The 13,464-nt window shown below is 41.5% G+C and overlaps 1 protein-coding gene across 3 annotated transcripts in view; it reads left to right on the top strand.

The window, feature by feature from the left end:
• The window catches only part of slc39a11 (solute carrier family 39, member 11), a 61,417-nt gene that overhangs the window by 16,085 nt on the left and 31,868 nt on the right, over positions 1-13,464 (top strand). For 2 of the 3 annotated variants that reach the window (XM_029528284.1, XM_029528282.1), the window contains exon 5: positions 12,885-13,026. In XM_029528284.1, the coding sequence (XP_029384144.1) occupies positions 12,885-13,026 (142 nt within the window). The remainder of the gene's footprint in view (positions 1-12,884; positions 13,027-13,464) is intronic. The other variant, XM_029528283.1, reaches the window with a different exon arrangement.

Raw genomic sequence — 13,464 nt, 5'->3', positions numbered from 1 at the left:
GTTGAGAGTGGTAGAGAGAGTGTGAGAGTGAGAGAGGCATGAGGGGGGGTGTAGTGTAGGGTGAGAATGCGAGCAGGAGAGGGGGATTTTCAAAACAGGTGTAGGCAGGAATATGATGCTGCATGAAGTTCATGGAGATCAGCTGTAGTATGGAATTCATGAGGATATGGGAGCAGCAGACCTTGCAGGAACATGGAATGGTGATGAGTCACCACCTGCAGGCTGAGAAGAGGGAGAGAGAGGTAAGGAACTGGGAGAGACAGAGACTTCGGGAAAACATGGTTAGTGGGAGAAACAGGTAATTTTTAAGAAGTGTGGTTATTGTCAGCGCATGCAAGGGGGAGGGTATAGCAGCATAGCTAAAGAGTAGATGGACTTTAACTTTTTAGCTATAAGCCTTGTCTTGAAAATTGAAAGAGTCCGCCCCCGGACTGATACTGGAACTTGGTTTCATAGAAGAGGAGCCTGATAACTGAAGGATCTGCCTCTAGATTTACTCTTGGAGACTCTAGGAATCACAAGTAAACCTCCATCTAGAGAGCGGAGTGGCCTACTAGGAGAGTAAGGAACTATGAGCTCTCTGACATATGATGGAGCTTGGCCATTAAGAGCTTTATATTTTAACAGAAGGATTTTGAATTCTACTCTATATTTTACTGGCAGCCAATGAAGAGCAGCTAACACAGGAGAGATGTGATCTTATATCCTAGTTCCTGTTAATATTTGTGTAGCAGCGTTCTGAATGAACTGAAGGCCTTTCAGAGATTTGTTTGGACATCCAGATATTAATGAGGTACAGTTGTTGTGAGGTCCGAAGAAAAGGGGGGGTGTGGATTTCCAGTCCCCCACATCCCTCAAACTTCAAAGAGACTATTGCCTCCAACCGAGATTTCTCAGGTCTCTATTAAGTGCTATCCTGGACCCTTATCCAAACCGGGCATCTAGAGACACCGCTTTCCCAAGATCATAAATTGCAGTCAACGCCACAAATCAGCATGAACCTGAGATGGGTGTCGAAGCTGTTGAGTCCCATATGAAAGGAAGACAGCACCAGTGGTCCGTGGCCGCAACTAGCCACAGTGGGGCCAGGTTTAAATTGTCTTAAAGTAACCCCCCCCCCCCAAAAAAAAAAAAAATGTATCATTAATCAAATTTTATTTGTTGAGATCTTAAAAATGTCTCGCAAAGCATAAAATGTTCCTCTTAAAATTGTGCAAGAACCCTGTAAAGAATCAACTTTATACCACCCAACAAATATGGAATAAAAATTTAAAGCAGTGACTGGCGTGTATCCACGTAGCTCTCTGCAATCTTATCTGCTATCTCCGTCACCAAGAGGACCTGGAACGGTCCGTTCCACCTGCAAGCTCTCCAATTCTTTCGTGTGAGGTCTCTCACGACTATGTAGTCGCCTGGATTAAGGTCGTGCAGTTTAGTCACAGCTGGTCCAGGCAAAGCAGCCTTCACCTGTTGGTTGATATTAGACAAAGCAGATGACAAGGTTGCACAATATCATAACATTTCATCCCCACATTGGCCAGTGTCTGGCAACTGTCTTAACAGGCCCAGTCAGAATTTCAAGTGGGCTCAATCCATTTCTGCTTCTCCTCCTAGCTCTCATATGCATTAGCACAATAGTAAGAGCTTTCATTCAAGACAACTTAGTCTCTTGTTATGGCCTCCTTTATTTTGTGGTGCGGCCAGTTATTCTGTTGGCTCTGTCAATTCATTCTGATCAACCTGTCATCCACCCTTCAAGGGGGAGTCTCTTCCCCAGGCCACACCTCCAGACCGCCCATCAATGTTGGTTCCCAGTGTTTCCTGTCTGCGGCTGGCCTTCCCTTTTTGTCATCACTGGTCCCACCTGCTGATCACAAACTTGCTGGGTCATTCTCCCAAACTGATAAAACCCTCTTTGTGAAAGTACCAGGGGTGGCTGTGATTTAACCTGAGCAATCCACCACGGTGTATGTCTCTATGCTTAGTTAACTCTAGGTTAACTTAGTTTCAGTGCGTGAGCATACTTATTTATGTTAACTTCTACAAGGCACTAGTTCTGGGTTTTCAGGGGATGTGAGCATTAGGTTTAGTTAGGGTTGATTTTCATACTCCCATCCACTCACCACACACAGGCAACTTGCTTGTCTACATCACACTATTATGGATTTATGGGTGGCTGCTAGAATGTGTTTCAAGAAAGCAGGGTCTGGTTTTGTTTGTTTTATGATTTGGTACTATCCACAGCCATTCCCCTTTGTTCTCTGCCTCACTTGATTTCTCTGTATATTGTTTGTGTATTTGGCATTCCAGCTGCAGACCAGCTTCAGGCTGGTGACGGACAATCTTACAATTCTGTTGGTTATACTCTTATTTGACCTGCTGAACAGTAAATGGCAGTGCTTGCCTGATCACACCGGCTTTGTGTTGCTTCCCTTTTCCCTAGACATCTACAAGGTGTAGCACCTCTTCACACAGTTTCACAAGTTTGTTTTTTTCAAAGTTGTATTTTCTCTTTAACAAGCTCCACCAGAGGCTGGATGATAAGCGCAATTTTATTTCAAGTCAATACCCATATACTCATCAACAGTCTTCAAAGCTGCATTTGCAAAAGGTGTGCCATTGTCTGAGCTGATTTTTGCAGGAATTACCCATCTTGGAATTATCGGTGTCAGCAAAGTCTTCACCACTGCTGCCTGTTTGGCTGTGGGGAAAGTTTCAACCCATTTTGAAAACATGCTCACAATAACCAAAACAAACTTTTTCCCTTCACTTGGTATTAGCTCAATGAAATTCATTTGTAAGTGGTCAAATGGACTCTCTGGAGGTGGATGAGCAGCCTGTGGTATTTTAATGCCCTTCCCCACATTGTTTGTGGCACAAACCACACACTTTTACAAAACTTTATTCACAACCGTGTACCCTGCTTTTCACCCAAATGGCCATCTCAGATGGAGACCCTTATCTGCAGGTCAGCAACAAATGATGAGTACTAGGTTTTCCGGTTGAACTTATTTCTATTCTTATTATCCCTATTCCTACAAATTTGTCCAAAAACTTGAACCACCCCCCCAGGCATATCTGCTATCAGTTGTCTATAAAGAAATCAAAGTCAGCAATGAGCTTTTGTGCTATTGTGCTATCAATTTCCGCATAATGCGAAACCCACCGCCAGTCATCCTCGAAAATGACATCGCTTGTTTCTTTGTCACTGGTTTGGGAATCTTTTGAATAGCTTCAACACGTTTTGATGAGGGACTTTCCCTCAGTGGAGATCATGTGACCTAGTGTGGCGTAAGGGGGGGGGGGGGGCTAATAAAAATTAATTAGTTGGGCTTAAGATATTTTTAGCGTTGCACAACAAAGCCACCTGGGGGAATTTTGCCCCCAAGAACACTTTAACCACAGATACTGATCAGCCAATGCTTCGTGGTGGACCTAAAGAAAAGGAAAAAGCAATCAAAGCAAAATACTTAACAAGGAAACAAGGCAATCAAAACAGAATATTAAAACACAAAAAGAAACAAAGCAGCCAAATTGAAGTATTTAACAAACAGTACAGTAGTAACAGTAGACGCCCTGGTCTGCACAGCAGCATTTGCAGCTTGCAGATCTGGCACAAATCTCCATTCAACCGGTTCACCTGCAGGGTGGATCTTACGCACTGGAAATATAATTGTTCTCACCGGTGAACTTAAGCGTCAAACACTGGCTTTGACGCCTTCAACTGCTTCATGTCTGAGAGGATTTTGATTACAACAGGTTCTTTAGTCTAATTTGGCAGTGATAATCACTGGCTCACATTTTTATCTTTTGCCCAGAAATGACGAGGAACTTGTCTTGACGCTGGACAGGCCCAGGTCTCTGCATGTGGTGTTGGCCAGTGAGATGCGTGGATCATTCACAACAAACTCTTGCAACAGATCAGGCAGTTTCACAGAGCCAGTGCATTGAACATCATCCTAATCCCTTCCTATATATATATATATATATATATATATATACATATGTGTGTATATATATATATACACGTTTATTAAATTTTCAAGGGATAAAAAAGGGAATACATGACAAATACATGACAGAAACAAAGCATATCAGTTAAACAGTAGGGCGTTATTTACGAGGCAGAGCATTCTAAACCAATGTATGACAAAAAGGGTTCCCATGTTTTACGAAAAACATCATCTTTGCTTTGTCGTTGACACATCAGATAGTCCAAAGCAACATATTCAAGTGTCACCCTTTGCCTTTGAACCTTGGATAGAACATTATCTGTTATCCAGTTCAAGAGAATATGCTTTCTAGCACAGACAGTAAGTGTGATTAAGTGTTTTTTTTTTTTTTTTTTTATCTGTAACTGATGGACAAATCAGACATATCAAGTAGCCTGCCAAAACTGCTGTATTTTTCTACAATACCACAAGCAGTGTGTGAGACTACCGGTTTCTATTTTACACTTGGGGCACATTGGAGATGAATTAGGGTTGAATTTATGAAATGGAGAGGGAGATATATGGGCCATGTGTAGGATCTTCACTTGCATGGCTCTCACTCAGTTACAAACACTCAACATTTTTGCACTCTTCCAAGCATTACTCCAGCTATCATCGTCTGTTATACTAACATTGAGTTTTTTTCCCATAAAGCTTTTGGAAAATAGGTGTTTGTGGTACTATATTCCTTAAGGAATATTTAAGGAATTATAGAATAAGCTAATAGACCTGCCAGATTTCTGTATAAACAACTGTCTGTCTAAATGTGAAGTATTTTGACACTGAAGGAGTGTGGTATCCTTTGTGATTAAGATTCTTACTTGCAGGTAACAAAATAAATCCTGTTGTTGAATGGGAGATCAACACCTCCTTCTGTGGAGAACAGACATAATATAGGTATTTTGAGGCGTGGCTTTTTCTTAGACCATATAAACAGGGACAATACCTCTGGGCCCTATCACTCCCCTATAAGCCAGAAAAGGTACTAAACATATTGATAGTCTCAGTAAGGGCTCGGGTCCTCTGGGATTTTACAGTTTTTAAATTAGAGAGATGTGCACTGCTCTCAGAGACTGCAAATGGGAGATCAACACCTCCTTCTGTGGAGGACAGACATAATATAGGTATTTTGAGGCGTGGCTTTTTCTTAGACCATATGAACAGGGACAATACCTCTGGGCCCTGTCACTCCCCTACAAGCCAGAAAAGGTACTTAACATATTGATAGTCTCAGTAAGGGCTCGGGTCCTCTGGGATTTTACCTTTTTTTTAATTAGAGATTTTCTTAAAAGAGTCATTAAACATATTTAGAAGAGGGTCGATCAGTCATGGAATTCTTTGTAGATTTCGCTACCAAACTTGAGGCTTTACCAGATGTAACCCTTTAATAGAATCAATGATTTACTTCTTAGATATAGGAGCTTTTTTTCTGGTACGCAGATATAGTAGGAAAGTTGAGGGGAGGGGGGGGGGGAACGATTTTTCCAGTTTTATCAGTCAGTAGTTAAGATTTATACATATTTTCATAGAAAGTTTTAAATGTATTGATGGTTATGGTGTCGAAAGCCTGATTACCCCAGCTGTCTAGAACTGAGGAAATGATTTGGAAATCTGCTTTTTTCTTCCTCAGATATGATAAATAACCCCCTCGTTTATCTCCATGTCCGTACATTTTTTGTTTAGCAAGCACTCAGTGCATCTGAGTGCAGAAATCTCTAGGTTTCTGTGCAGATGAGTTTTTAAACATTCTTTTTAAGTATGCTTCAGTTTGGACTCTTAATATTTTCCTTTTTTCGTTTTGTCCTCACCTCTTAGTGGACATAGAAGATATAATAAGACCTCTTGAAAAAGCTTTAGATGTTTCCCACAGCAACGATGGGTCAGTGGTGGAAGCTGAATTGAAAGATATAAAAGACTGAAATTCCTCTCCCTATTCTCCCATGGCCACACCTCTACTCCTTGAAGTAAAAGTTGAAAAGTAACCCTGTCCAAAACTTCCCTGTTGTAATTTCAAATGTTCACTGTCATTCACCTGAGTTTTTTGCAACAGTGCAATGTCAACACATTCTCTTTCAAGATAAGATAGTAGTATATTTTTTCAGACACCATTCACATTCCAGGAACACAGCTTCAAAGCTGAAATAATTACTGGCTATAAAATAAAATAATGCCTGAATACATATCGCCCATAAAGTAATCTTCAACAGTGAGTGAACCAAATGGAAGCAGAACATAACACTATAACAGTCATCACAGAAAACAGTACATCTAAAAGCACACCTTGCCTAAAATTGGCATTAAACTTAGAGAAGGTTGAGGGTTCTCTAGCGGCAAAAGAAAGATGTATATCCAGGAGGCTGGGAGGCATTGCTTATAGTGGGCCTGCAAAAGAAGAAGACAGTCTCAGTGCTCCACATAAAGTGCTATGTGTATCCAACTGTAGCAAATAGTAAAAGGCTCAACGCTCAACATGAAAAATTTAAAGAGTAATACTCACACATCGTCATGGAAGGACTCTCTCCATGGACTGGACGTACTTCTCCACCGGGGCTGGGTCATGGAACACCTTGTGGGAGAGTGGTGGCTCTCAGAGAAACAGTGTGACAAGGGAATCAGTAAATTAGGGTGGACCCAAGAGCATAACTCCAACAGAGGGATTTCCAAGAGTTAGGTTTAATAATAAGGTTCGGTACACAGGAAGGCAGTCAGCGAAGGCAAAGGTACAAAAGGAGTGAGAGGAGTGAGAGAAGTCCGGGGTCAGTAACGCTAGAGAGTAATCACAAAAAATGCTGGAATGCTTGCAAGAGAGATACAAAGACGAACTGTATTCTATATTCTTTTCTCATGTGTAGAACTGATGTGGAGAAGTCCTGAAATATCATCACCGTTGCGTCTTCATATTTCAGCGCTTGATTTTTGCTGTCCCATCTCCCACACCGCATTCATTACACGCTGTTTATCTGAATTCATACACCATCTATTCTAACGCTTTCATTTTTCCATCGTCTGGGTCTGTGGAGTCCTCCAGCGCAGAAATCCTCTGCACTTCAGTTATGCGCTTATCGTGACTGTCAAGCTTCTTCCGTTGTATGTATAACTCTGGAGATGTTGGCTGTAATTTCACTAACAGCTTCATAAAAGGCCAACTAGCTAACATCTGCTCCGGTATCAGCTACAGTCTACAGTCCAGCATGGCCATCACCCATCTATTGATTATGCTCAGCATTGTCAACAGCTTGTATTTTCTTATGTAGCATGGCGTCGGACTGTCTCAGGAAATAACTGTCAATGTTCATGGTAGACTAATGAACCATTAAGATGCTGAAGTGCTCTTTTTGCAGGGTTAAATGAGAAAATTAACAAATAAGTGCACCTGGTCTCCAAAACTTGGGCCAAGTGCAGTTTATTAGCAAGGCGGTCTTTTATCTCCACTTGCTTTGCAGCTTCCCTTTCTTTTTGTTGCCAAGGTCCGCACCCATGGCATGAAGTTCAATGTCTTATAGATCAGCATTTCTCTATGTGAGAAACCCTTTGCAAACCATCTAAGAAATCTGATAACCAGCTGATAACCTATTGTCTTAGTTCATTTATGAAAAACACGTGCAGTCGGGCTACGTATTTATCATCACATCTGCCCACAGCGTCTATCTCAGACATGCCACCAAACCGCACCACTGTTTGTCTCAGGTGATACAGATAAGCAGTGATGGTCTAATTTTTTTCCTGTGTGGTGGACATGACCTTCTCCCAGTCCGGGCGGATAGAGAATTCCTCTTTCAGCCTCCCTATGAGCTGTTGAATAGCCCTTCTGTATTCTGCTTTGCTCTCATGTCCATATCCAAGTGATGCATCCTGAGATCCTCCAGCAGTTGAAGCACACCAGAGACTTTGTGCCAGTCATTCCTCATGTGTAATGACAGCAATTGTCTGTTCATCAATAGGTGGTTGGTTTGGTGGTTACCTGTTCTACCGGTGGCGTTGATGTGTTGGGGGCAGTGGCTTCTTCAGCTTGGTCAGGATACAGTAGGGGCATGTCATGGATTTCAGTTGATTGGGGTAGAGCTAAGTCGAGGTCCAAATCCAGCTTCAGGCACTGCACCAGGGTAATTTTAGGGCCGTGTCTATGCTTCGCCTGTCATCCAGCTGTTAAAAGTTGGCCAATTTGCCAATTTGTGACTCCTTTTTTCTCTAAATACAACAGTCTCACCTCCAGAGCCTCCAGTTGTAACTGCCTGCTCTCGGGAACATACACTCCTTGACCCACAGATCTAACTGAGCTACACTCTCCTTTCCACAATTGACTAACATGAATGTCACATTGGGAGTGCTGTAATCAGTCTTCACCAGAACTCTTGCTTTCTCCAGACCCCATATTTATCACTCTCAGGTACTTCAGCAGTCGCAATATATTAATTAATTAGATTAATTATTTGAAGATTAGTATTTTATTAATATAGAACCTTTCTGTTTTTGAAACAAATTAGCAGAACTGTCCACCTGACAAAATTAAAGTAAATTGCAGTTGAATTGAAGTTCCACTCTGAAATTTCTCAATTTTTTTTTTTTTTTTTTTCAAATACCAGACAGTCTCTACCCACTAATGCTCCCACCTTTCGCGTTTTGAATAATCAGGTGTCACACCAGTTCCCAGACCTAGCCTGAGCTCGTCATTTCTGCCTGGCACGTCTGCCAACCTATCTCAGTCATTGGAGAAGAATTTCCCTTCCATAGTTTTCAAAACTCACCAGGAAAGACAGCAATCACAGTGCTCCAGACATCAGGCCCTCTTCTCAACCTTCCATTGTGGGGGAGTTCGAGGTTGTTGTGTCCAGTGGTAGCACTTTCGGTCCAGAATCCCAAAATCTGCTCACAGATGGGGCCCTTTCATGGTCACCAAAACTATGGTGCACACGTCCGCTGTCTATCTTGAGTATAATAGCATTCAGTGAATGGACTCACACACATGACTCTATGAACAGTCAGTCAGTGAAAGAACATCGAGCCTTCAAAACATACAGTTTTTATAGTGTCCTTGAACAGTATGTTAGTAAATAAAATATATGGTGTTAGTGTCATCATTGTCAGACTTGTTCAAACTATGTTTTACTGAGACAACTCAGTATTAAATTCAGAATTAAGGCACCTTAATTCCCAAGTTCTCAGTGTCTGACAATGCTATTGTGGGATCATCATACTTTTCCCTGGGTAGATTATATAACATACATTTTCAATATTTCGTAAAAACAAGAATTGGGTGCTCAATTTATAATTTTTGGGGGATTCTCTTTAATCCACACAGGGTCAAAATTATGCATACAGTCTCAAATATATACATATGCCCCCAATGGTCCACTGGTTAAATGTCCTTTATCAAGTTTCACCTCGACCAGACGCTTTTGTTGCCATCAACAAGCTTCTGGCCTAAATCTGGCTGGAGATTTGACCGCTCTTCTGGACAGAGTTGGTAAAGTTCATTAAATTGCTTGTTTTCCCTGCACAGACCAGGCTTTTAACAGCAGTTGACAAATGTTCAATAGGTTTTAGGTCAGGGCTTTGGTAAAGTAATTCCAGAAACTTAATGTTTGCCTGCTTTATCCATTCCAAAACCAGTTTTGATCTGTGTTTGAGATCATTGTCCTGCTGGAACACCCAATTGTGTCCAAATTCCAGCTGTTGATTTGAGGTGAACTTTAAGAATTTGCAGGTAGGGTTAGGGTTAGAGTTACAATTGTGTGTCTGTTTCATCCACTCATCCAGTTTTTGTAGTGCACCAGTACCACTGGCAGCAAAACAGCCCCAAAGCATGATGGTACCACCAACATGACAGTTGGTACATTGTTCTTAGTTTTGACAGCCTCACTTTGACTCCTCAGAACATGCTTCATGTAATTGTGGCCAAATAGATCAATCTTCGTTTTGTCTGATAAAACTTTTCTTCAGAAGGCATTTGGTTTGTCCATGTGGGCAGCTGCAATTTTCAGGTGAGCTTGAAGGTGTTGATTTCAGAGCAGAGCTTCTTTCTTGGTCAGCACCCTCTCAGTCCATGGCGATGTAAAACTTGCTTCACTATGGGCAGTGACGCTGGTGTTCCAGCAGTCTCCAATTCATGGCAGGCTTGAGGTTCTGGGCTGCTGGAGCCAATCCCAGCTCACATTGGGTGAGGGCAGGCTACACCCTGGACAGGTCACCAGTCCATTGCTGGGCCAACATACAGAGAGAGATAGAGACACATAACCACTCACACACACACAGACCTACGGGCAATTTAGAGTTGCCAGTTAAGTCACCAGTTAATCTAAACATGCCTGTCTTTGGACCAGATGGACCCAGGAGTGCAGAGGGCAGAAAAAGATCCAAGACAAGGATGGTGTAGAATCCATGTACTCCATGTTCTCCACCGACCAGGAGACTGTGGCCACCACTTAGGAGCAAGGTAGTATGGTTTCTGGGACGCCCGCAGTCTCCTCAGTACCTGTTCTTAACAGGCGCAGATGGCGCAGTCATAAATGCAATGCGGGGGGGAGGGCAGAGGCGTGCTGTTTGCAGAACCTCCTTGAAAAACTCCAGGTAGACCAGGGTAACAGAGGACAGATCCGGAGACTAGGGGTGCTGGGGACTGACAGGACAGGAGGAGGATTAATTGCCGCACTCAGGCAGTTCTGATGGCACCAAGGACTCCCAGCACATAATAGCCCCAGAGACCCAGTTAATAACGAGATTGTTTTTCTCCAGCCAGGGCAGGCCCAGCATGAGTGCCTTGGAGCTTCACCTCCGTGGCATTAAATAAGTATGGTGAATATTAAGTAGAGCCTCGGAGCTTCAGCCATTGGCACTAAATAAGTGAGAATAAGAACCACGAGCGATAACAATAGTGACTGTGCAGGCCCCGAGGCACTAATTATATATAATAACAAAAATATTATCAGACTTTACATGATATTTCCATGGCGTGTTCTCCAAATCTTTCACTGCAACATGACCTACAGGGTGTCTATAAAGTCTCTTTAGAACTTCAAAAATGTATTACAAAAGCAAATGAACAAACTAATATGTGGAAATTATTAAAAAATGAGGAGTAGATATTAAAGTTTTTTTGCCTCATTTTATACACCTCTACATGGGAACCATTAGTTGCACATCAAGGCTGTACTTGATTTCTTGATTTGCCATGTTCGCTGTAGCATAGCCTCATCAATGGGCGCAATGGCATCAGTGATATTTTGCTTTAGGTCAGTGTTGTCCCATATCTTTGTTCGATACACAATATCATTAACATAACCCCACAGAAAGAAGTTACCGGGAAGTGATATCTGGTGAACAAGGTTGGCCAGGGAATCGGGCAGTCCCTTCCAAGGGTTAAGGTTAGGGCATTTACCACTACCTATTTCATCAACAGGGTACCTGAAATACACAGATGCAATATTCACTGGGGACATACATACATCACATCTGATTAAGATTCTCATCAATTGCCTTTGTAATATATATATATTTTTTTATTGTAAAGTAACTTTATGGAAACCCTGTATAATGGCAGGCTTCTCTCAAGTGTCACGTAGTGGTTGCTAATAACAAACAAATTGTTAGATCTACCTCAACTTTTGCACACATGATAAGACTCCCATCCCAGCTACATGTGTCAATACAGAGTCAAATGAAAGCACCTATTGGAAACAGGAAGTAAGCCTCATAACACAAACATTGTCCTATTTAAAAATCACCACATCCTATACTTATTCTTAGACCTTCAATGGGTGGGTGCTCTCTAGCACCAATCAGTGGACCCTTGTGAAACCTTACATTGCAAAGGACCCTTTCTTTTGATATGACCTGGGTGAATGAGAAGCTTCACAGACACCTGCAGCAAAACATCTTAAGTTTTGGGGAGAGTGGGTCGAAGCAGGTCCAGTGGCCTCCTATTTGCACATGTGCAAAGGCCCATTTGCTGCTTACAACTTGTGTCCAAATGTGGATGCTGGAAATTTTTATATCCATTTACAGACATTAATACAGAAGTATATAGTTATGTTTTTTTATTAACAGAAAAATAATCAATATCGTATCTCCATGCCAGCTGGAGAAACAATAACTGTAATAATAACCCTTCCTCTTTCAAACATGAGTTTGAAGTGAGAACCCTAACAAAATTGTGATCACATTACATCGTTATAATGTCAATATATTATGTTGTTATATGTCTGTATGTTATAATGTTGTGAAAATGTGTATTAAACCTTATATAAGGTTTTTTTTTTTTGTGCACCATGTTTTCCTAAACTTTTTAAAAATGACCTCATGAGGAAGCTCATGTTGTGAGCTGATGTTAACCCTTCTACACCGAAGATTCCTACTTTCCACCTGAACATTTTGCTTATTTTGACAATAAAAGCACCAGAAAGTGTCCTGTGAGTAAGCGTTTTTTTAAATTTTTCCAGAACACTTAAAACCTTCAATATCCAGCAGGTTACTGTATGTCGAAACAGTGAACAACGAAGGAGCGGATTCGCCAAATTGCAGCAACAGTGTTTGTGGAATTACTGTAATGACTCTATATTGGCTGTGACACGCAACTTCTCAGCTTTCAGAACAGTCGCAAACTAATAGTAATTTTAAGTGCCGTTGTATGGATGTTTCGCTGGTGGCACACTCTGCTTAATAGGGTAATAGGATTAAATAATATATATATAATAATAAGTTAAATTAACATCTAACATCCTAATAGCCGTCATAGAACTAAGGACAGCATGTAATGAATGAAAAAATTGATTGAAGAAACATGATTAGGGTCTTGTCTTATTCTTTTTTCCCCATTATGAAGGAAGTCACTGGAATTAACAGCGTAGGTTAAGAATTTCAATCTTTTCTGTCTTTGTGATTTTCTTTTTTCCACAGGGTGTAGGTACTGGCCCTCAGATTGCCTTGGCCCTGCCCACCAAATCAATGTTGTCCAAAGAGAAAGCAGAGCAACACTCGATCCAGCCCCAGGACTCTGATGAAATGACCATCAGGATAGGTAGAGTTGGACCTCTCTCAGGCAAGCTTCCCTTCATATACCCACCTCAATTGTTCCAAATTACCAAATGTACACTGACTAGCTCCACTTTTTTTCTTTATTGAACAAATTAGGTTTCAACCACCAGAAACCAAAAATGATGGTGCCACACTGATGGGGACTAATGTATGAAAAAAGGAACTGTCTCCATGATTTTAAAATTTCACCAAGAACTCTTGCTTATTTTCTCCTATCATTTCACTGTCTTGGTTTTTTGTGGTGCGCTTCTTTGACAACTGTCCCTCCTCTGTGTTCTCTGAATGCTGATATCTCTTTAATAATGATCCCTGGTGGGTTTGCTGACACTATGGTTAATTCAATCATAACTGACACTGGATTCATTTAGTTATTGGACAGCAGAATACAACCATAAAACTGCACCCTGTACATCTAACCCAGAGAAAGCACAAAGCAGGTCAG

Source organism: Echeneis naucrates, chromosome 19 (genome assembly GCF_900963305.1).
Source record: "Echeneis naucrates chromosome 19, fEcheNa1.1, whole genome shotgun sequence".
In the NCBI taxonomy this organism is placed as follows: Eukaryota; Metazoa; Chordata; class Actinopteri; order Carangiformes; family Echeneidae; genus Echeneis; species Echeneis naucrates.
The sequence above is the reverse complement of the archived record's forward strand: the minus strand, read 5'-3'. Positions and strand labels throughout refer to the sequence as shown.